Source organism: Eriocheir sinensis, chromosome 34 (assembly GCF_024679095.1).
Source record: "Eriocheir sinensis breed Jianghai 21 chromosome 34, ASM2467909v1, whole genome shotgun sequence".
Taxonomy (NCBI): Eukaryota; Metazoa; Arthropoda; class Malacostraca; order Decapoda; family Varunidae; genus Eriocheir; species Eriocheir sinensis.
In genome coordinates this window covers 7,885,473-7,905,809 of record NC_066542.1, presented here as the reverse complement: position 1 = coordinate 7,905,809, position 20,337 = coordinate 7,885,473, and the positions used below count along the sequence as shown (strand labels likewise).

General features: G+C 43.7%; 2 protein-coding genes across 3 annotated transcripts; one reads left to right on the top strand and one right to left on the bottom strand.

Annotated features, from left to right (window-relative positions):
* The first annotated feature begins 650 nt into the window (after nt 1-650).
* Nucleotides 651-3,040, top strand: LOC127007188 (uncharacterized). The gene is made up of 2 exons (XM_050877902.1): nt 651-664; nt 2,020-3,040. The coding sequence occupies exons 1-2, from the start codon at nt 651-653 to the stop codon at nt 3,038-3,040; spliced, it is 1,035 nt and encodes a 344-aa protein (XP_050733859.1).
* An 862-nt stretch (nt 3,041-3,902) lies between these two features.
* LOC127007020 (uncharacterized) lies at nt 3,903-20,012 on the bottom strand. 2 transcript variants are annotated; one of them, XM_050877500.1, is made up of 22 exons: nt 18,817-20,012; nt 18,575-18,631; nt 17,994-18,139; nt 17,699-17,867; nt 16,949-17,118; nt 16,031-16,153; nt 15,037-15,136; nt 13,612-13,836; nt 12,697-12,806; nt 11,762-11,957; nt 11,320-11,445; nt 11,084-11,198; nt 10,555-10,774; nt 9,565-9,726; nt 8,940-9,043; nt 7,927-8,138; nt 7,334-7,568; nt 6,501-6,660; nt 6,133-6,210; nt 5,665-5,835; nt 5,470-5,542; nt 3,903-5,322 (listed from the first exon to the last, which is right to left on the bottom strand). In XM_050877500.1, the coding sequence occupies exons 1-21, from the start codon at nt 19,091-19,093 to the stop codon at nt 5,507-5,509; spliced, it is 3,192 nt and encodes a 1,063-aa protein (XP_050733457.1). In that variant the 5' UTR covers nt 19,094-20,012; the 3' UTR covers nt 3,903-5,322; nt 5,470-5,506. The 2 variants fall into 2 exon arrangements, with proteins under 2 accessions (XP_050733457.1, XP_050733458.1); XM_050877501.1 differs by lacking the exon at nt 18,817-20,012 and having other exon boundaries at nt 18,575-18,785.
* Between the last annotated feature and the right edge of the window lie 325 nt (nt 20,013-20,337).

Genomic DNA, 20,337 nt, shown 5'->3' with positions numbered 1-20,337 from the left:
TGAGCGTGGTGGCTGATGAGATTTAAATGGAGTCCCCTTGAAGGCTAATAAGGCGGGGTACAGATGATCCCCGAGCCACTCTTGAGACGGGCGGGTTCGGGTGATCTCCGGCGCTCATGTGCAAGGGTAAATGAATGGTGATGAGTCGGTCCCGATCTGATTGAGTGTAAATGTTGACTCAGGGAGGGACGGCCGCGGCGGGACAGCAGGTGTGAGTCGGGGCCCTCCGTGGGACAGGTGGATGCAGGCAGGACTGTCTTGTATGTTAGTAAGGGTTGTGTGTTGTCGAAAGAATAAAGAGAATGAGTGGACAGAAGAGATCGAGGTTGTTCCTGTCGGTTGATTTACAGCAGCTTCTTCTGTGCATAAAAAAAATTGATAGATAGATAGACAGATAGATAGATATAAGAACCAAGCAGAGTCGTTTTGTTCACCAGCGTATCTTTTTATAACGGAAGCAGGAGGAAGAGAGACAGATCAAGCTAAATAATAGCAATAAGTCACACAGAGATCAGACATAAAAGTTTAAATACAATTTCATCTTTAATTGACCCGAGGCGCGACAAACTGCTTGCAGGGAACTTCCAGCACCATGGACGTTGCTCTTTTGCTTCGCGTGTGCAATTAAGACTAGGATCATATTCTAAAACATGTCTTCCTTCAAGTACACGTATTTGACAGGGCTTTCGTTGGAGTTCTGAGCATTTCCAGGGGTAGTTTTATGATCCTGGTGGTAGTTTGACCCTTCTTCTGTACCATGAACCTAAGAAACATATATTTGACAGGGCTTTCGTACTAGGAGTTCTGGGCATTTCCAGGGGTAGTTTTATGACCCTGGTGATAGTTTGAACCTTTTTTTTGTACCGTGAACCTAAGAAACAGATATTTGACAGGGCTTTCGTAGGAGTTATGGATATTTCCAGGGGTAGTTTTATGACCCTGGTGGTGGTTTGACCCCTCTTCTGTACCATGAACCTAAAGAAACATATTTGACAGGGCTTTTGTTGGAGTTCTGAGCATATCCAGGAGTAGTTTTATGACTCTGGCGGTAGTTTGACCCTTCCTTTATACCATGAGCCTAAAGAAAACTCATTAGAACCCGACTGATCTTCATTTTAACCTTTAGAAATAGTTGATGTGAGAGGCCGAAGCGTCTAAAAATTCCAGCTTTAGACATTATCAGTTCTTAGTAGTTAGTAGTTAATAGTTTGTAGTTAATAGTTTGTAGTTAATAGTTAGTAGTTAAAAGTTAATAGTTAATAATTAGTAGATAATAGCAGATAATAGTTAGTATATTGTAGTTAGTAGATTGCAGTTATAGACTGTAGTTAGTAGATTGTAGTTAGTTAGTAGTTAATAGTTAGTAGTTTGCAGTTAGTAGTTTGTAGTTATTAATCATAGGCTACCCCTTACGCGATCCCTATCTCTCTACCTAGCCTATGTTTCCCTTCTCTTATTGTTTACAAGATCGATTTTAACCTCCAGCGCAAGTCACGGAGTTTATATCATAAATTTCGGCCGATAGTCAAGGCCGGCCATTGCAACGAGCAAGTGAGGACAAACTAGATGGCCTATACCAGCTGTGTTTATAAGATTCTCTCTCTCTCTCTATCTCTCTCTCTCTGAAAATGGACGTCGATATCTCCTTTTAGTATAACAAATGGGACTGATATCATTACGACCAGGCAGGACTCAGAAGAAATATCCTGTTTTCATTAGTTTTTACATTCATGGTACAGAAGAAGGGTCACACTACCACCAGGGTTATTTAACTACCCGTGGAAATGCCCAAAACGCCTACGAAAGCCTTGTCAAATATGTGTAGGCCAATTGCTACTTGAGCGCCGAAATCTTCATCAACTTCCGTAACAGAAAACCCGAATTCGCAAGCAGTGGCCAAAACAGTTATGCGGTCTAATAATGAAAAAAAAAAATCTTGTTGAGGAAATTAACGAAAATCACTAATAATTCAGTCTCTCACCTGAAGAACAGCCACCCCAGCCTCTCTCACCTGAACAGCAGCCACCCTTGCCTCTCACCTGAAGAACAGCCACCCCAGCCTCTCTCACCTGAAGAACAGTCACCCCAGCCTCTCTCACCTGAAGCACAGCCAGCCCAGCCTCTCTCACCTGAAGAACAGCCACCCCAGCCTCACTCACCTGAAGAACAGCCACCCCAGCCTCTCTCACCTGAAGAACAGCCACCCCAGCCTCTCTCACCTGAAGAACAGCCACCCCAGCCTCTCTCACCTGAAGAACAGCCACCCCAGCCTCACTCACCTGAAGAACAGCCACCCCAGCCTCTCTCACCTGAAGAACAGCCACCCCAGCCTCTCTCACCTGAAGAACAGCCACCCCAGCCTCTCTCACCTGAAGAACAGCCACCCCAGCCTCTCTCACCTGAAGAACAGCCACCCCAGCCTCTCTCACCTGAAGAACAGCCACCCCAGCCTCTCTCACCTGAAGAACAGCCACCCCAGCCTCTCTCACCTGAAGAACAGCCACCCCAGCCTCTCTCACCTGAAGAACAGCCACCCCAGCCTCTCTCACCTGAAGAACAGCCACCCCAGCCACTCACCACTGAAGAACAGCCACCCCAGCCTCTCTCACCTGAAGAACAGCCACCCCAGCCTCTCTCACCTGAAGAACAGCCACCCCAGCCTCTCTCACCTGAAGAACAGCCACCCCAGCCTCTCTCACCTGAAGAACAGCCACCCCAGCCTCTCTCACCTGAAGAACAGCCACCCCAGCCTCTCTCACCTGAAGAACAGCCACCCCAGCCTCTCTCACCTGAAGAACAGCCACCCCAGCCTCTCTCACCTGAAGAACAGCCACCCCAGCCTCTCTCACCTGAAGAACAGCCACCCCAGCCTCTCTCACCTGAAGAACAGCCACCCCAGCCTCTCTCGCCTGAGAACAGCCACCCCAGCCTCTCACCTCAAGAACAGCCTGAAGAACAGCCACCCCAGCTTCTCTCACCTGAAAAACAGCCACCCCAGCCTCTCTCACCTGAAGAACAGACACCCCAAACTCTCACCTGAAGAACAGCCACCCCAACCTCTCTCACTTGAAGAACAGCCACCCCAGCCTCTCTTACCTGAAGAACAGTCACCTAAGACTCTAACACCTTATCGTGCTGGCCATCTTTCTCCATAACTATCTATTATCTGAGTAAATGTCTGGTTCCTGCAAAATAAGTTAAGCCTCCCTTCATTTGAACTCACCGATGTCGTTTTCTGTGGACGAGTGTTGCGGGTGTTGCTAAGTCTCCCATCTATTATCGCTACATCCACCTCCAGAAGTAAATGATTGGAAATAAAGAAAATGTAGCTATGAAAACCAATACAATTAACACTTTGATATCTTAGGGAATGTAAAGTACCAAAATGAGCTATTAGACAGCTCTTGTTATGCTGCCTGATCTATTTACTATTGCTAAAGGATTATATTACATCTAGCGGCAAAGTCGGCGAATTGGCAACTCTGGCCCCGGGAAGATTTGACTTGTCCTTATAGCAGGTTCACGTGCTAATTATCGCTCTCATAACTATTTCTGAGACGTGAACATATATTATCAGCAGAGATAGACAACTATTTAAGCAGCAATAGGTTACTACCCTTAAATGTGATGTGTATCTATTTCAAATGAGATTGATTATTATCCATTACCTTTATTTTTTTATATGTTTCTTTAAGTAGTGACCGTAACATCCAGGGCAAAGCCAATAAGACCTTTGATATGAAATGACCAATAATGAGGGCTTTGAACAAGCAGGTAGAATAGAACTATATATAATATACTATGACCCATTCAATAAGATCACAATGCACACACAAGTAGCTGTGATTTCTTTAAGCAACACTGATGTAGTCTGTAAGAGAAGGAGGAATGTATAAAACAAATTCAGGCTTTCATAGTTATTATTGAGGCAAACATCCGGCAGCCTACGAGAACAAATGTTAGTCTACAGTGACATAAGAAATCTTCAGAGAATACAGGAAAAAACTGATATAGTGTTAAATGAAGATTTGCTAATTCAGAGTAACTACAAAAACATTCACTATCAACCCCTTGACTACAAGAAGACATCACCAAGCTACAGGAATGGAACAAAAAGTGGCTGCTACAATTCAATGAAGAAAAATGTAAAGTCCTGCACCTTAGGAGGGGATATCCAACATACTAATACCACATGGTAAACACTCCACTATCCACCACAGAGGCAGCGAAAGACCTGAGAGTATATGTTACCAGGCTACCAGTGAAGGCGAAATCCGTGCCAATTGCAGCAGATGGATTAAAAAGTAACACTAAGAAGCATAAATATACAGAGAGGCAAGGAGGAAACCCACTACGTCAAAAAGGAACACCATTAGGCCAAAGATAAACTCACTACATTTATATTTTATACAACACAAAGTACTACAGCAGAACACAGCTTTCTAAAGTAACACACCACTACTCTATGAGGGAACTTTAAAACCTACAGGGTGATGCAGGAATAGTTACACATACAACATGGAACTTTGAGCCTCTTTGTATGGGGTTATGTTTGACCCAGTAGCTCTAAGCGAGAATAATGAGAAAAAATCATCGCTCACATAAACCATATCATAATATATATCAACACATTTGTGATCAGTTTATGCATCATCTATTTTGGGGGGTTTATATCATGGCAAAAATTTGGCCCGTCGCTGGTACATGGTAAAGCCAAAAATTTGGCCCGTTGCCGCTGCCTGGTTAAATAAAAAAAATAAAAAATAAAAATGTCTCAAAAGTCACCTCCCACAGGACCCTGTGTGCATATTGCCGGCAAATCCACAAACAGCGACCTCCTGTATGTGTGACATGTGCATGTATGTTTATATCACAATGTTTGCACAAGCATCAAAAGACTACACACTACCATCTATAAATGTATTCACCACCTTAATTTAACCCCTTGACTGTGGATTTCCTACAAGAAGACATCACCAAGCTACAGGAATGGAACAAAAAGTGGCTGCTACAATTCAATGAAGAAAAATGTAAAGTCATGCACCTTGGGAGGGGATATCTAGCATACCAATACCACATGGGAAACACTCTACTATCCACCACAGAGGCAGAGAAAGACCTGGGAGTGTATGTTACCAGGCTACCAGTGAAGGCAAAATCCGTGCCAATCGCAGCAGACGGGTTAACTGGGGAAGGGTTGACTTACACAATTCTTACAAACACAGTGTTTAAATTTACCACACAAACTACAACATCATAAGTGCATCTACGTCCCCATCTCTTTTCACTCCATGTTGCCACAGTTGCTCTACAGCCTTAGCTCTGAAACAAGATATAATTACTCTTTTATAGCATCTCTACTCTTTTGTGAAGATTGAATTACTCTGAAGAATAAAAATTGAGAGATAGCACAAGGCAAGCTAAAACTGAATAGAGCAAGGAGAAAGGGACAGATGATGCTACACTCACCTATGGACTGAAGAGGAGAAAGGGGAACGATGACCATCTACTTGAAGGAGAAGCCAGATCTGGGGCGGGCATCCTGTGGTCAAGGGAAAGATGATCAGGAGTATGGAAAAAGAGATGATAGAACATTTGATAAAACCATCCCCCAGTGAAATAGATATAAGCACAGACAGAAGTTTTTATCCAATTTGCAATTACCGGAACTTCAAGATTGGAGGACGGAGGGCGGGAAGGGGAGAGGGCGGCTGGAGTGACGGAGCGTGGTCGGCCAGATGGGCGGGGGGAAGGGGCGACGGAAGGGGAGAGGAGGACCTTGTTCTGCTGCACCCCCTCATCATTGCGCCTCATGTACTGAAGCAGCTTCTCCCTCTGTGGCGGTAAAAGTGAGGGTGTTAGGGGTGAAGGGCGTTAGGGCTCAGAGCGGTGAGTAGCGGGCTTTTTTTTTTTTTTTCCCTCCACTTTTTGTTGCCCTTGAGCTGTCTCCTTTGCCGTAACAAAAATAAAAATAAAAGAAGGAATGTGAGGAGAGAGCATAAAGAGAGTGATGGTCAGGGATGGAGCATTTATATTCAGTATTCGTATTTGGATGTATTCATATTCATTTCTAAATTATTGCTGTTATAAGTATATTCTCATTTGTATTTCAATTGGGTTATTCATACGTACCCTGAGTTTGGCCTGTCCCGTAAACACCATCCTGAATCGCGAGGAGCACACGCCCAAACACAGGAGCAGCACCACGCCCTAAAAAATGCCATCAATGCCACACCACAACGACACAGAGGGATGAGATTAAAGATTTATCAGAATTCGAACACAGGATTAGACTATGCAAAATCTATCATAACACTAAATAAGATAAAAGTTAGGACATGACAAAAATAACTCTCTGCCATTTACTCTTCCGGCCTGTAGTGACGTGCATGTTATAAGTGAACACCGTTATACATAATTGGTAAAATGGAAGCCCAATAATAATCATTTCATCAGAAGTTGGTCCGTATATCCACTGAACCCATCACTCAGTATCTCACACTTAGGGCATTGAGGATCTGGAACACTGGGTAGAAGTTGATATAGAGGTCCAGGTGCAGGTAGGTGACGATAGCCAGGCTCCAGGTGAGGCTGAAGTACACGATGAGCAGGGAGGCTCCGCGGCTGAACGAGCGGTAATCATCCAGTGTAGGCTTGTTCCTGCAGGTGGTGGGTGTTACAGTTGAAGATGTACAAAACACACACACACATACATATACACACGAAAGTTAGGGAGGATGCAGAGTAGCTATAAGATAACTACATGAGACTGAAAAAACTAAACCTTCTAACACCAGCACAGTTTTATTTTTTTTATTTTTTTATTTTTTTTACAGGAAAGGAAGCAGCTCAAGGGCGACAAAAAAAAATGGGGGAAAAAAAAAGTCCACTAATCGCTGCGCCAATGAAAGAAAAATGTAAAGAGGTTACTTAATTTCAATGTATAAAGGAACGAAGGGATATGAAAAGGTCAGTGCAAGATTTTCTCATGTATGTTGAAAAGCACAGATGTCAGAAAATGTAAAGAAATTCAGTTTCTCGAATAGATCAATTGACAAGGGAAGCAGGTGGAATCTAGAGGTAGTTCTAGTGAGGAGCAATCATGAGTTTAAAGATAACCTGTACAAATAAGGATATGGTGACAGGATAATATGAGCATGACTGAAATTCTGTAAACTGCTAGGTAACTGAATCCACACACTCTCTCACTCACTCATTCATTCACTCACTCACTCACTCACTCACTCACTCACTCACTCACTCACTCACTCACTCATTCACTCACTCACTCACTCACTCACTCATTCACTCACTCTCTCAGTCAGCCACTCACTTGAAGGCAGCTGTGTGGAGATTGACAACAACCACAATGGCGCAGAAGAGAGCCACGCCACAGAAGACAACCTGGGGCGCAAAGAACACTTCCTTGGGGGAGTTGTACCAGGAGATGAAGCAGCGCGGGTCATTGCCGAGGTCATTAAGGAAGAAGGTGTACGTGCAGCCCACTGACACGAGCGTCACCCCTGCGGCCAGGTATCCATACTGCTTCATCCTGCCGCCAACAATGCCTACCAGACGATGGGATGAGTTTCATTATTTTAAGGAATGGATACAATTCTATATCTTTTAATGCTCACAAATCAGCACTCAAGAAAGGATTTTAAATTTTTGCATTCTTAATATGTTTGCTCTGTGTAAGAGCTGTTCTTGCATTAGTGACATCCTAATGAACTGCCCCATGCAAACTAATTAAATACAATAATGTGATGAAGTGCAAAATAGAGTAGATCATATAGGAGGTCCCCATACAGAAATATATGTAAGGTCGGACATAAGCATTCTGTCGCCTGCAGCCTCGAGTTACATAATTCCAGTTTGGTGAGACACTTGGTAAAAAAAGGTTAAGTAATGAAGAAAACTACTGACCTACAGTGACGCACTTAAAGGAGGCATGGCCAATCATGGCTATCCACGCCCCTGCCCCAAGGTAGCAGGCATGGAGGAGAGTACCGATGGCTGCGCAGGAGTGGCGGTCTGTCCTTATGTCCTCCATGTCACTCACCACCATGAAGATGCTGCCACCAAGAAGACATGCCGCCAGACACAGACCCATCAGGTGGAACTGCTCCTTCAGGTCCCTGCCAGCAAGAAGACAGGTTAGGAAGGGAGGGAGAGAGGACATAAGGAGGCAAAATAAAGGTGACAGAAGTAAGAGGTACAAAAGAGATATGTAGTTGATAATGGGATTAGCAAAATGAGAATGTAGTTGATAAGATGAAGAATGGAATTTGGAAGAGCGTAAGTGGAAGGTTAGATGAACTATGGAAAAGTAAGTAAAGAAAAAAAATGTTGAGAAGGGGATTAGCAATATGAGAATGTAGTTGATCAGGTGAAGAATGAAATTTGGAACAGCATAAGTGGAAGGTTGAATGAAGTGTGGAGGAGAAAGTAAAAAAAAAAGGCTGTGCTATGTAGTTGAGAAGGGGATTAGCAAAATAAGAATATAGTTGATCAGGTGAAGAATGGAATTTGGAAAAGCGTAAGTGGAAGGTTGGATGAAGCGTGGAGGAGAAAGTAATAAAATAAAAAAAATGCTGTGTTATGGTGTTGAGAAGGGGGTTAGCAATTAAAATGAGAATGTAGTTGATCAGGTGAATAAAGGAGTTAGGATGTGAGTAAGTGGAATGTTAGATGAAGCAAGGAGGAGTAAATAAAGAAAAAAAGGCTGTGCTGAGAGGATAAGGAACACAAGCAAAAAGAAGAGGGTGAAGGATATCAATTTCATGCATAATGGAAAAGATCAACATGAAGAAACATTCCCTTCAGATTAAAGTAAAATTAGATAACAAGAAATTGTGATGGAATACACTACGAAGATGCATGTAAAAAAATAAACATATAAACAAAAATTACTGAATTACCCTCCCTGAAGCACTCACCCAGTAAAGGCCACCACCAGGATGAAGACGAGGAGGCAGACGGCAGACACACCATACAATAGATAGCGTATGATCACCAACCACTGAGGGTCAGCTGGCACGACCTGCATAACAAAACAAGGGTGTGAGTCCATGGTTCAAGATGCTGCCCCACCCCCACCTCCACCCATGTGCACACACAAAGAATAAATAGAATGCTCTACCACTAATGGGCACTCATGAAGAGGATTGTAAGATGCTGCAGGAAGCTATAGACACGACATAACTATAGAGCCATGTGTAGAAACTCAAATGTCATCCTTGGAAGAAAGAAGAGAGAGTTCAAATGATTGCAGCGTTCAGGGTAATGACAGAAGTAGACATAATTGAGAGATAACCTGTTTGCATGCGATAACAAGAAAAGGACATGAAAAAAACTGATGACAAACAATTAAGGTGCTTAGAAGATATCAAAAAATAGTTTCCCTTATAGATGTAATGAATAGTGAAATGACTTGGACAGGGAGATCATCAAAAATCTTAAAATTAATATAAAGCAAAGTTTGGACAATCAAGACAAGGAGGCAGAAAGTAAGGACCCTGCCAGCATAAATCATTTCCTGTACATCACACTTCAAATACTTGCCTTGTTCTCCACCATCTGCCCAATCACAGCGTACATGCCCTCTTGCCGACACATGCATTTGGTGAAGTCCTCTCCGACTTGCCACACCCGACAGCCCTCCCCCTGCCACGCCCCATTATCCCCCTCCTCAGGGTTGAACCACACACACCTCCTCCCCTCCAGCTGTGTGGGGAGGAATGGAGTGCAAGTGGTTATAGTAGTGGTAGTAGTGTTAGTGGTAGTGGTAGTTGAAGTAGTTGAAGTAGTAGTAGTAGTAGTAGTAGTAGTAGTAGTAGTAGTAGTAGTGGTGGTAGTTGAAGTAGTAGTAGTAGTAGTAGTAGTAGTAGTAGTAGTAGTAGTAGTAGTAGTGGTAGTGGTAGTTGAAGTAGTAGTAGTAGTAGTAGTAATATTGGAAAGGTAAAAATGTATGGATACTCTTTATATATTTTCATTCTTATTCATCACATATTATATTTGTGACATATAAAACAACCACTACATATTTTAACAACCACTTCCTGTCATCCACACACTATTCCATCTCATCTCAGCCACTCCACAACCTTGAGGTCAATAATACCCAGTTTTTTCCTCCACACCAAATGAACATCTCGTCCAATCGGTGTACTTTGCATTCCTTTCCCTCTTCCCCAATCAGACTCATCCTCCAAACACTGCTCTCCTCTGCCCTTGACCCCTTTTAACATCTTGACTGCAGATTTCCTACAAGAAGACATCACCAAATTAAGCTACAGGAATGGAACAAAAAGTGGCTGCTACAACTCAATGAAGAAAAATGTAAAGTCCTGCACCTTGGGAGGGGATATCCAGCAATCCAATACTACAATGGAAACACTCCACTATCAACCACAGAGGCAGAGAATGACCTGGGAGTATTATGTTACCAGGCCACCAGTGAAGGTAAAATCTGTGCCAATTGCAGTGGACGGGTTAAAGTGGACTCTGTGATGCGATTCAGCGTTTCCCACCTAGCCCTAACCCCATGCTCACCTCTGTATTGGTCAGGTTGGCATGGAAGAGGAGGCGTCGCAGGGGCTTCAAGTTAGTCTCGTGTGTCAGGCGTGGCTTCATCTTTGACTTGAGTGGGCTGGGTTTGCAGGGGGGCGTTTCTGGGTCAACTGTACCTGAGCGCTTCCGAACCTGAGTAGCGCCAACTTTCAGACTGATAATACGGGAGTCTATGAAGTTATCGACTTTTGTGTTTAGGCGTCTGTAGAGAGGAGAAATGAGAGTGAAAAAATGGAATAAATTTACTAAAACATAGGCATATATTCAAATTTAAGTGCACACACACACACACACACACACACACACACACACACACACACACACGAACAGTAGTAGTAGTAGTTACAATACAATATACAAGAACAACAACTACTACTGCTACATTAACAACTATTACTACTGCTACAACAACCACTACAGCCACTAGAAACAGCCACAACATTTACTATACTCTCCTGAACCACCATTACTACCACCACCATCACCAAGACACACGCACACACACTCTTACCCAGCCTTCAGGGGCAGTGGATGGTCCTGAAGCTTGTGAAGATTCTTGTACACCTGAGACACGATCGCCACAAACCTGTCCTGGCATCGCGGGTCCGTGAATAGATCTCGTGGGACTGTAAAAGCATGGAGTTGTGTGTGTAATGGGGAAAAGGAGGAGGAAGGAGGGGCTGTGAAAAAAACTATCAAACATTATAACCATCTATCTCTACCTGGGACATGAACATAGAGTACTACCTTCCACTCGGTCAATCCTGTAGTCCCATTCTTCTAGGAGGCGAGCGTTGCCCTTATACATGGGTGTGAATAGATCTTGGCTGGGCTCCCGGAATTGGTCCACCTTCTGGGTATCCAATTGTACATCTGAAGGAGAGAGAGAGAGGACAGAGCAAAGTAAGTAGATGTGTTGCAATGGTCTTGGCGGGTGAATAGCTGAAATATCTGTCATGGAAATGATAGTAAGTTGTAGTGGTAGTAGTAGTAGGAGGAGGAGAATGTGTAGTAGTATTAGTGATAGTAGTAGTAGTATAGAAAACTTGCTATTCAACATGGTTACATCCCCAAAATAGTTGCACATTAAGCCTGAAGCTGAAGATACAGGTGACCAAAACATCCATAAATAACAATGATAACACAAACAAATCCTCTATGCAACGGAAGACCAAATATCTACACTCACTGACACAGTCCAAGGTGGCAGCAATGGGAGAGGTCGGGGAATCGCTGCGAGCATGGGCGAGGGCGCTGGCCAAAGTAAACTGCTCCAGGTGCCTCACAAATTCCATGAGGGTCCTGCCATCCTCCTGTGCAGCAAACTTCTTCCACTCCTCCATTCGTTTGTGTTTTATTAACGTGCAAGCAGCCGAGAGTATGTTCTGTGGGAATGAATGGAGATGTTATAGTGCATCAGTGAGGGCAGATGAATGTGCTGGCGAGTGGGTTAGCCCTTGACTGAGGATTTCCTACAAGAAGACCTCACCAAGCTACAGGAATGGAACAAAAAGTGGCTGCTACAATTCAATGGAGAAAAATGTAAAGTCATGCACCTTGGGAGGGGATATCCAGCATACCAATACCACATGGGAAACACTCCACTATCCACCACAGAGGCAGAGAAAGACCTGGGACGATATGTTACCAGGCTACCAGTGAAAGCCAAATCCATGACAACTGCAGCAGACGGGTTAATGGGAAGCTACTGAGGTCATGTGGGGTCAGACTGAAATACAACAACGTACATGAAACTACGAACAGATCACACTGACTAATTTAACATCAAGTGAGGGATTCATAACAAGTCAGAAATCTATTAACTACTGAAAATATACTGAAAATATAAACTGAAATACTGAACTGAACTGAAAAAATATAAACTGAAAATATAAAGTGACAATCATTCATAAGTGACACGATTCAAGTGAGCATATAAGTGATTGCAAACATCAGTGAGTGCTTTTTTCTTCTTTTTTTTCTACAGTACAGGAAGCAACTCAAGGGCAACAAAAAGAGTGCAGAAAAAAAAGCCCACTAAACGTTGCTCCCATAAAAGTGAAAAGAAAAGAGTGGCCAAAAGAGAGGTCAATTTCAGGTGGAGAGGCGACTTGATGCACTTACCAGAGATCTACGGGTTTGCTCCTCTGTCTGAATGGCACGGAGGCCACTCGGGTCACTGAGTTTGAGTACCAACTTTGCCATGTCCTGAAACTCCTTGGTTTCAGCTGCATCTGTATTGGAAGGGACATACACATGAGCACACACACACACACACACACACACACACACACACACAACATAAAGAGATACATAGGGTAGTTAAGGTCTCTCTCTCTCTCTCTCTCTCTCTCTCTCTCTCTCTCTCTCTCTCTCTCTCTCTCTCTCTCTCTCTCTCTCTCTCTCTCTCTCTCTCTCTCTCTCCTCTCTCTCTCTCTCTCTCTCTCTCTCTCTCTCTCTCTCTCTCTCTCTCTCTCTCTCTCTCTCTCTCTCTCTCTCTCTCTCTCTCTCTCTCTCTCTCTCTCTCTCTCTCTCTCTCTCTCTCTCTCTCTCTCTCTCTCTCTCTCCTCCTCTCTCATTATCTCTTTACCTAGGAATCTACCTCTCTCTCTCTCCCTCCCTTCTTTCCTCCGACAAAATTATTCACTTATTTCTGGAGCATCTACCAAGTGGCGACAGACATGTTACAAGGGAGAGATGGATAAGTGGAACGTGTGTGCTTGGAAATGGAGAGGGCATTGGACTAGGCACCATACAAGTGACTAATGTGGAAGTTAGAGTGAATAAGAGTGAGGAAGAGCTGCCTTGAGTGGATAAGACATACCCACGCACCCACGCACATTCGTAAGCACACACACTAACCACCAAATTGTTGCACTCAGCCTCTACTGATTTCCAACCAAAAACCGTCTCCTGGGCCCCAATAACGAGACTAATTTGTAGTTATCTTTAAAATAGTTAATTGCTAATGTTTCTTGGCGATAGTTATGCTTTAGAAACCAGTCAACACTATGCTCTGACGCTAACTCACTCACTCACCACTATCATTAGCAGTGGTGTTGGCAGTGTTGTTGCTGTTACTGCTTGCATTTCCTCCTGCTGCCACCTCCTCAACCATCTCTTCATTCTCACTTGTCCCCTCAGCGTCCAGAAGGAAGGCTGTCAATACGTCTGCTGCCACCTCTCGCTGCTCAGGGTCACTCAAGTCCGTGTCCTGTAGAAGCCTTGAGAAGACCTCCGGCGTGAAGTACGAGGGTTCACCAACTGTTGGGATAAAAGAGTGTAGTAACCAAAACAGTGAATAACGTTGAAACAGATGAAGAAAAACAGGTAAGTGGCGATTTCATTAATGAGTGGGTTTTTTTTAATCTATCTATAGCACTTGTTTCTTGTTTCTGCTAAAGAGGGAATGACCACAGCAGGAGCCTTCAGTTTGCCATGTTCATGCACTCCTTTAATACATAAGTCATACCTGCCTCCCTGTGTCTCATGTATTCCCGAAACTTGCCATTCCACCAGACTGCCTCTCAACCACTACATACTTTTTCATTGGAGTAAAGGGCAGACTGGGTTAAATATTTAGTATGTGTTAATTTTTTCTCTTACTCCTCCTCCTCCTCCTCTTATTGGTATTTATTGGGTAGTTGTTCCCTTGGGCCTTTAGATAGTTAGATAGTTTAAATGGATAGTTGGTGTGTCCTTGAGTCTTTAGATAGTTAGGTAGTTAATATATGTTTTCCATGGAGTGCCAGTGTTAACCCCTTGAGTGCGGATTTCCTATGAGAAGACAACACCAAGCTATCACCAGGAGAACATCACTGACTGACACCAATTATAAAACTTGCTCACATGGAAACTTCTCTCTTTGAAATAAAACGGCAGGGAATAGAAGTGGTAGTGGGGCAGCGCCGGGTCACAACGGAGGCTTACTTGCTAGCATGTTCTTGGTCCTCATTAATACAGACATGCACATCCTCCTCCTTGCTCACAACAGCCCTCCCACACACTCCCCCGCCAACGCCTCCACTTGTACTGCCAGTATCTAATTGCTAAGTACGGATAAATAGAAATTAGGGAGGAATAAGTAGTTTCAAGTATTATAAGTAAATATAAGTGTTGCCAGGAGCTGTTCTGTGCGGTAACGGCTCCTGGAAATACTTAAAACTACTTATTCCTCCCTAATTTCTATTTATCCGTATTAATTACACACTCGCCACTCTCTTCAATCCGTCCATTCACGCACCCTCACACGTCACATCCTTTCGGCTATCACCCTTACGCATTAACCCACCAGGCCTTTCATTCACTCATACACAAACCTCTCCATGTGATACCCCAGTCCGACAGCTTTCTTTCTTATCCCTTACACTGCATGCTATTCCAACTGACCCCTTCACTCCATGGTCCAACTTGCTTATTTCATCAACCATCCACCATCACCATACCACAAACAGTAACACCCACCATAGCCTCCCAGGAAGTATATGGAGTTGTTCCCCTCCAAGTAGTGGTCCCATGTGCTGTACTCATCCAGCTTAACAGTTGAATAACCGTCGTAGCGGATCTGGTGAGTAAAGGGCAGACCGGGTTAAATATTTAGTATGTGTTAATCTCTCTCTCTCTCTCTCTCAAGGACAAGGACAAGTGCCAGGTCCTTCAAGTTGGAACGAGGAATAAGAAGTTCGAATACAAAATGCGCGGCGTTAAACTCAAAAGCGTTCAATGCGTCAAAGACTTGGGGGTCAAAATCGCGTCAAACCTCAAATTCTCACAGCAATGCATCGATGCAGCAAATAAAGCGAACAGAATGTTGGGCTTCATTAAAAGAAACTTTGTATTCAAGAATAAAGATGTAATACTCCGCCTACAACAGTTTAGTCAGACCCCACTTGGAATATGCGGTACAGTTTTGGTCCCCCACCATGCAAAGGATATTGCTAAATTAGAAGGTGTTCAGCGTCAAGCAACGAAAATGATCCTTCCTAACAAATCCTACGAAGAAAGGCTTTCTCCTTAACATGTTCTCTCTTGAGAAACGTCGCTCCGAGGAAAATTGATCGAATGTTTTAAAATACTTAATGGTTTCACGAATGTAGACAGATCAACATTGTTTATGATCGATGACAGTCTGCGACGAGGAACAATGGCGAAACTCAGATGTAGACAAGTAAATTCAGATTGCACCAAATTTTTCTTCACCAACGCTAGAAAAGTAGAATGGAATAAGCTTCCACCATCAGTGGTCCAGTGTAACACGATTGACTCCTTCAAAAATAAGCTCGACCGTCACTTCCTTCAACTTAATATCAACTAGAGTAGAAATGCAACGTTTTGGAGTCTTCTGATTAATGTAAAATCACTTAGGTTTAAGGACAGACCACCAAGTCTGGACCATGGGGTCTGTGTGGTCTGATTTTCTATGTAAATCTATGTAAATCTCTCTCTCTCTCTCTCTCACCGTAGCTGCAGGGTCAGGGTTCCTACGACACCCGATAGTGGTCTCCAACACAACAGGGTCACTGGAGGCCTCCACACTGACTGGGTACTTGGTGTGGCCCTGGATGCCGCTGTTGATCAATAGCTGAGGAAGGAAGGGAAGCGGCAGGTGATGAAGGAGCCAAGGAGAAGCAAAATAAAATAGAGAAAGGAAAAGAGTAGGAGTGAAGAGAGGAAATGAATGGAATATGGATCGCAGTTCATCAGTTTTCTTCCTAGCTAAATGCCTCTATCTCTCCCCAACTTGTCAGATTCCTCCATATTTTCCACACCTACATGTCCAAGCTCTTCCTTCTATTGGTAGGTTTCTCTCTTCCCAAACCATGTCCCCTGTCTCTGTCTCCATCTCAGAACAAACAGCTCTAGTACAGTTAAACCGTTTCACCACCAAAAGTCTGAGACCCTTTCAAAGACACACAGCCAAAGCCATAAGAACACTTCCACCTCGACCTAAAGCTCTAATATTTCACACCCTCAACATATCCGCTTAACCCCTTGACTGCGAATTCCCTACAAGAAGACATCACCAAGCTACAGGAATGGAACAAAAAGTGGCTGCTACAATGCAATGAAGAAAAATGTAAAGTCATGCACCTTGGGAGGAGATATCCAGCATACCTATACCACATGGGAAACACTCCACTCTCCACCACAGAGACAGAAAAAGACCTGGGAGTATGTGTTACCAGGCTATTACTAGTGAGAGCGAAATCCGTGCCAATCCAGATATCTCACTCCAAATACTCCACCCGAAATTGACCTCCCTTTTGGCCACTATTTACTTTTGTCTATTATGGGAGCGGTGAGTAGCGGGCTTTTTTTTCTACGCTCTTTTTGCAAAACAGCGGACGGGTTAACCATTTTATATTGCCAAACTCACCTCCACTCCAATTGAAGCCGCCCATCTCAGGCCCACATTCGTCCACTTATCATGAGGCACGGCTCCTGGCACGCTAGCCTCCCAGTACTCCGTCCCAGTGCTAACTACTCCATGCAGGAAGACCCCATGTTGGTAGATGGCCACACCAGGGTGCCCAACTGTATCTCCTCCTGTTGGGTTACAAGATGGGAGACTGATCACTTGGGGTATTGTATATGGTGAAAGGACAGAATGAAGTAGGTGTTGAAAGAGTTGTGTGGCTAGTGAGATCTAATGATATTGATAAAGTATTACAGGGAGGAAATCATATTAAAAAGGAGACCGCATGTATGTTGCAGGGAGATTGTAGCTGAAGAAACAGTTAAGTGAGGGGTTGAAGGTTTCATAACGTTGCCATGAAGTCACAAGATTCGCTACCAAATCACTCGCCTCTTAAGCTGTGTATGAACAACTTGCAACCTCAGCTATGCCCCCAGACAGAAAAATAATGTAAAGCAGTAAAATAAAGTGATGTATTTTGGGTAATTTCAATCCTAACCATTTTTCTTTTAACCTGGTGCCAATATATCAGTTTATCATGACACTGGATAAATTCATTTGTATATATGACAAATAGTACATTAAAGACTTAGAGAGAGAGCTACCTGTGTGGGTCATGGCCTCTCTCTCTCTCTTAATGTTGTGATCAAAGCAATAAAAAAAAAAAAACATCATTCATTAATTCCTTCAAACACACTGTTAAGGAGTTACCTGTGGAGATGATGTACTCTCGAGGGTAGTTCTGGGATAGACGTGTGTTGAGGAACTTCTCCTCTGTGTAGAACGCCTTCATCCACAAGCTGACACTGAAACCTGCCGTGGCACTGGCCGGGTCATACAAGCCACTCTTTGTCTCCTCTGTGTCTACGATGCTGAGGCACTGTGAGGGAGGGAGGGAAGGTATGAGCGGGAAGGAAAATCAAAGAGGAGAAAGATGAGGCTTGAGGAATAATATAAAATGCAAGTATACACCACCACTAACACTACTACTACTACTACTACTAGCCTGCTCTTGGTTCATATCTAGCTGCACTGCATTCCCAAAGCCCAAGGGCCCAGCAACAATCTGCAGGGGATTTGTGACGTTGTTAGCCAGAGGTATTTCGCTTAGGTCCTTGAAGTTCTGAGTGGCAGTGTCTTCGTAACGCTGGGCTGTGGTAAAGAAAGACATAACAATGGTGAATATTTAACATGCAAGTGTAAAAGCATCTATGTTGCACTTTTCGGCATAATTACTTTAAAGTTTCCCTGATGACCATTATCAACCCAGACTTTAGCAACAACCTCCCAAGAAAATCAAATGGAGCTTCAAGGGACAGCAGGAGACAAGCAAGAATGGCGCCACTGAAAGGCTTGGGCCAACCATCGGGCTCCATCAAGAAAACCTACCAATGCTAAGGGACGAGTGTTAAAAAGAAAATGCAAGCCTCGCCCCAGAGACAAATTGACCTCTATTTTGGCCACTTTTTACTTTTGTCTGTTGTGGGAGCGGGGTTTTTTTCTACACTTTTTTTGTTGCCCTTGAGCCGTCTCCTTTGTTGTAAAAAATAAAAAATAAAAAAATAGAGCCATGGCTGGCGGACTCACTGTATACATCAACGGGTGGCATGGTGGCAGGCGCTAGGGTGGTGGGCGGGTTGGGGTCTGGTCAGGGTGGGCAGTGTGCAGCAGCAGGGTGTGGACGCGATGAATGGGAAAGCAAACATAGATTAGTAAATATTCAGAGCAATTCTGTAGCATCAAGATAGCCCCTTCTCCCCCTCACTTGCTCTTTCTCTCTCTTTTCAACTCTCTCTCTCTCTCTGATAAGAACAATGTCATATATTTACCACTGAGCCCAAGAGCACAGGATTTACAATACAGTCCATAAATGAATGTGTGTGTGTTTGTGTGTTTGGGCAATTGCTGTAGAACATGGTGGTGGTGGCTCCAAAAGTGATGACAGTGTGATGCTCCTGTTGATGCCAGTCCTGATGCTGTCCTGATGCAGATCCAGCTAAAGCAGAGGTGACGAGCATTGGACATCCTTCCCTCTGTTGTAGTTTTTCCCTGATGGGCCAGGAAACGGATGCCTCGTGTCACTCGAAGGGGGTTTGGCTTCATCATCCCTGGAAATGTGAAAAGGAGTAACTTAAAATAATCAAGCACAAAGAAATTCAACTAACTGTGATAAGGAAAGACATCTAATGCAAATGTAAATGACACGAGATGCAAATAAGAACTCGAAAAGCCTTAAGCCATGGAGCACCCTTTGGCATGACGCTAGAGAGTCAATCTTGTATCTTGGGGACTAGGGTTTATCTTGCATCTTGGGGACTAGGGTTAATCTTGCATCTTGGGGACTAGGGTTTATCTTGCATCTTGGGGACTAGGGTTTATCTTGCATCTTGGGGACTAGGGTTCATCTTGCATCTTGGGGACTAGGGTTAATCTTGCATCTTGGGGACTAGGGTTAATCTTGCATCTTGGGGACTAGGGTTAATCTTGCATCTTGGGGACTAGGGTTAATCTTGCATCTTGGGGACTAGGGTTAATCTTGCATCTTGGGGACTAGGGTTTATCTTGCATCTTGGGGACTAGGGTTAATCTTGTATCTTGGGGACTAGGGTTTAATTTCCAGGCAGGTTATTGAAAAAAAAACATTTATCTCAAGTACGTAGACTTCTCATGTGCTTGAAGAAGTGGTCCACTCACCTGTGCTCCTGATGTTATGGATGTCTGCCTGCTTTCTAAAATGATCAAACCAACCCTTGATGGAGGCAGATGCAGTTATTGATCACTCACCCTCCTAAAACTTGCCTAGATATCATTATACAGAAATAAGGCTTTGGTGTAGACTAGGGTGCTTAAGACATGCTAGCTAAACTAACTAACTAAATTAACCCTTAGACGGCTGTGGAACTATATATAGATGGTCCAAAATTCAGTCAGTCAGTTCTTTATGGCAGAAATCTAACAACACTTCCAGATTGCGGTGGCTGAGTGGTTAGCGTGCAGGCAAAGCTTTCACCACGCCATGGACGACATTGGTTCAAATCCCCCGCCACCACCTGGGATATTTCAGTCACCGCCGAGTGGTCTAAGACTACCCACTTGCTGTCCAGAAGACCATCCATCAGCCCGAACGCTAAAAGAAACCGTATAAGTGTATTAAGAATGAGTTCCAGGGGGCACCATGCTATTACAAGTTAACTTTTCTTATAGCAGGCTTTTTTGTTGCTTTATTGTTTCATTTCCTTGAGCTGTCTCCCTTGTTGTAAAAAAATTAATGAAAGAAATAAATAATCCCTTTTTTTTTTCTTTTTTTTTTAAACTTCGCCTATAGCGCAAGTAGGCTTTCTTCAAGGGCC

Excerpts from the sequence above, each read along its gene's own strand:
- LOC127007020 (XM_050877500.1), bottom strand. The coding sequence starts at position 19,093 with ATGATGAAGCCAAACCCCCTTCGAGTGACACGAGGCATCCGTTTCCTG. Across the intron at positions 11,958-12,696 it reads AGCAAACCCGTAGATCTCTG|AACATACTCTCGGCTGCTTG; the intron begins GTAAGTGCATCA and ends TCATTCCCACAG. Across the intron at positions 10,775-11,083 it reads CCACTGCCCCTGAAGGCTGG|ACGCCTAAACACAAAAGTCG; the intron begins GTAAGAGTGTGT and ends TCCTCTCTACAG.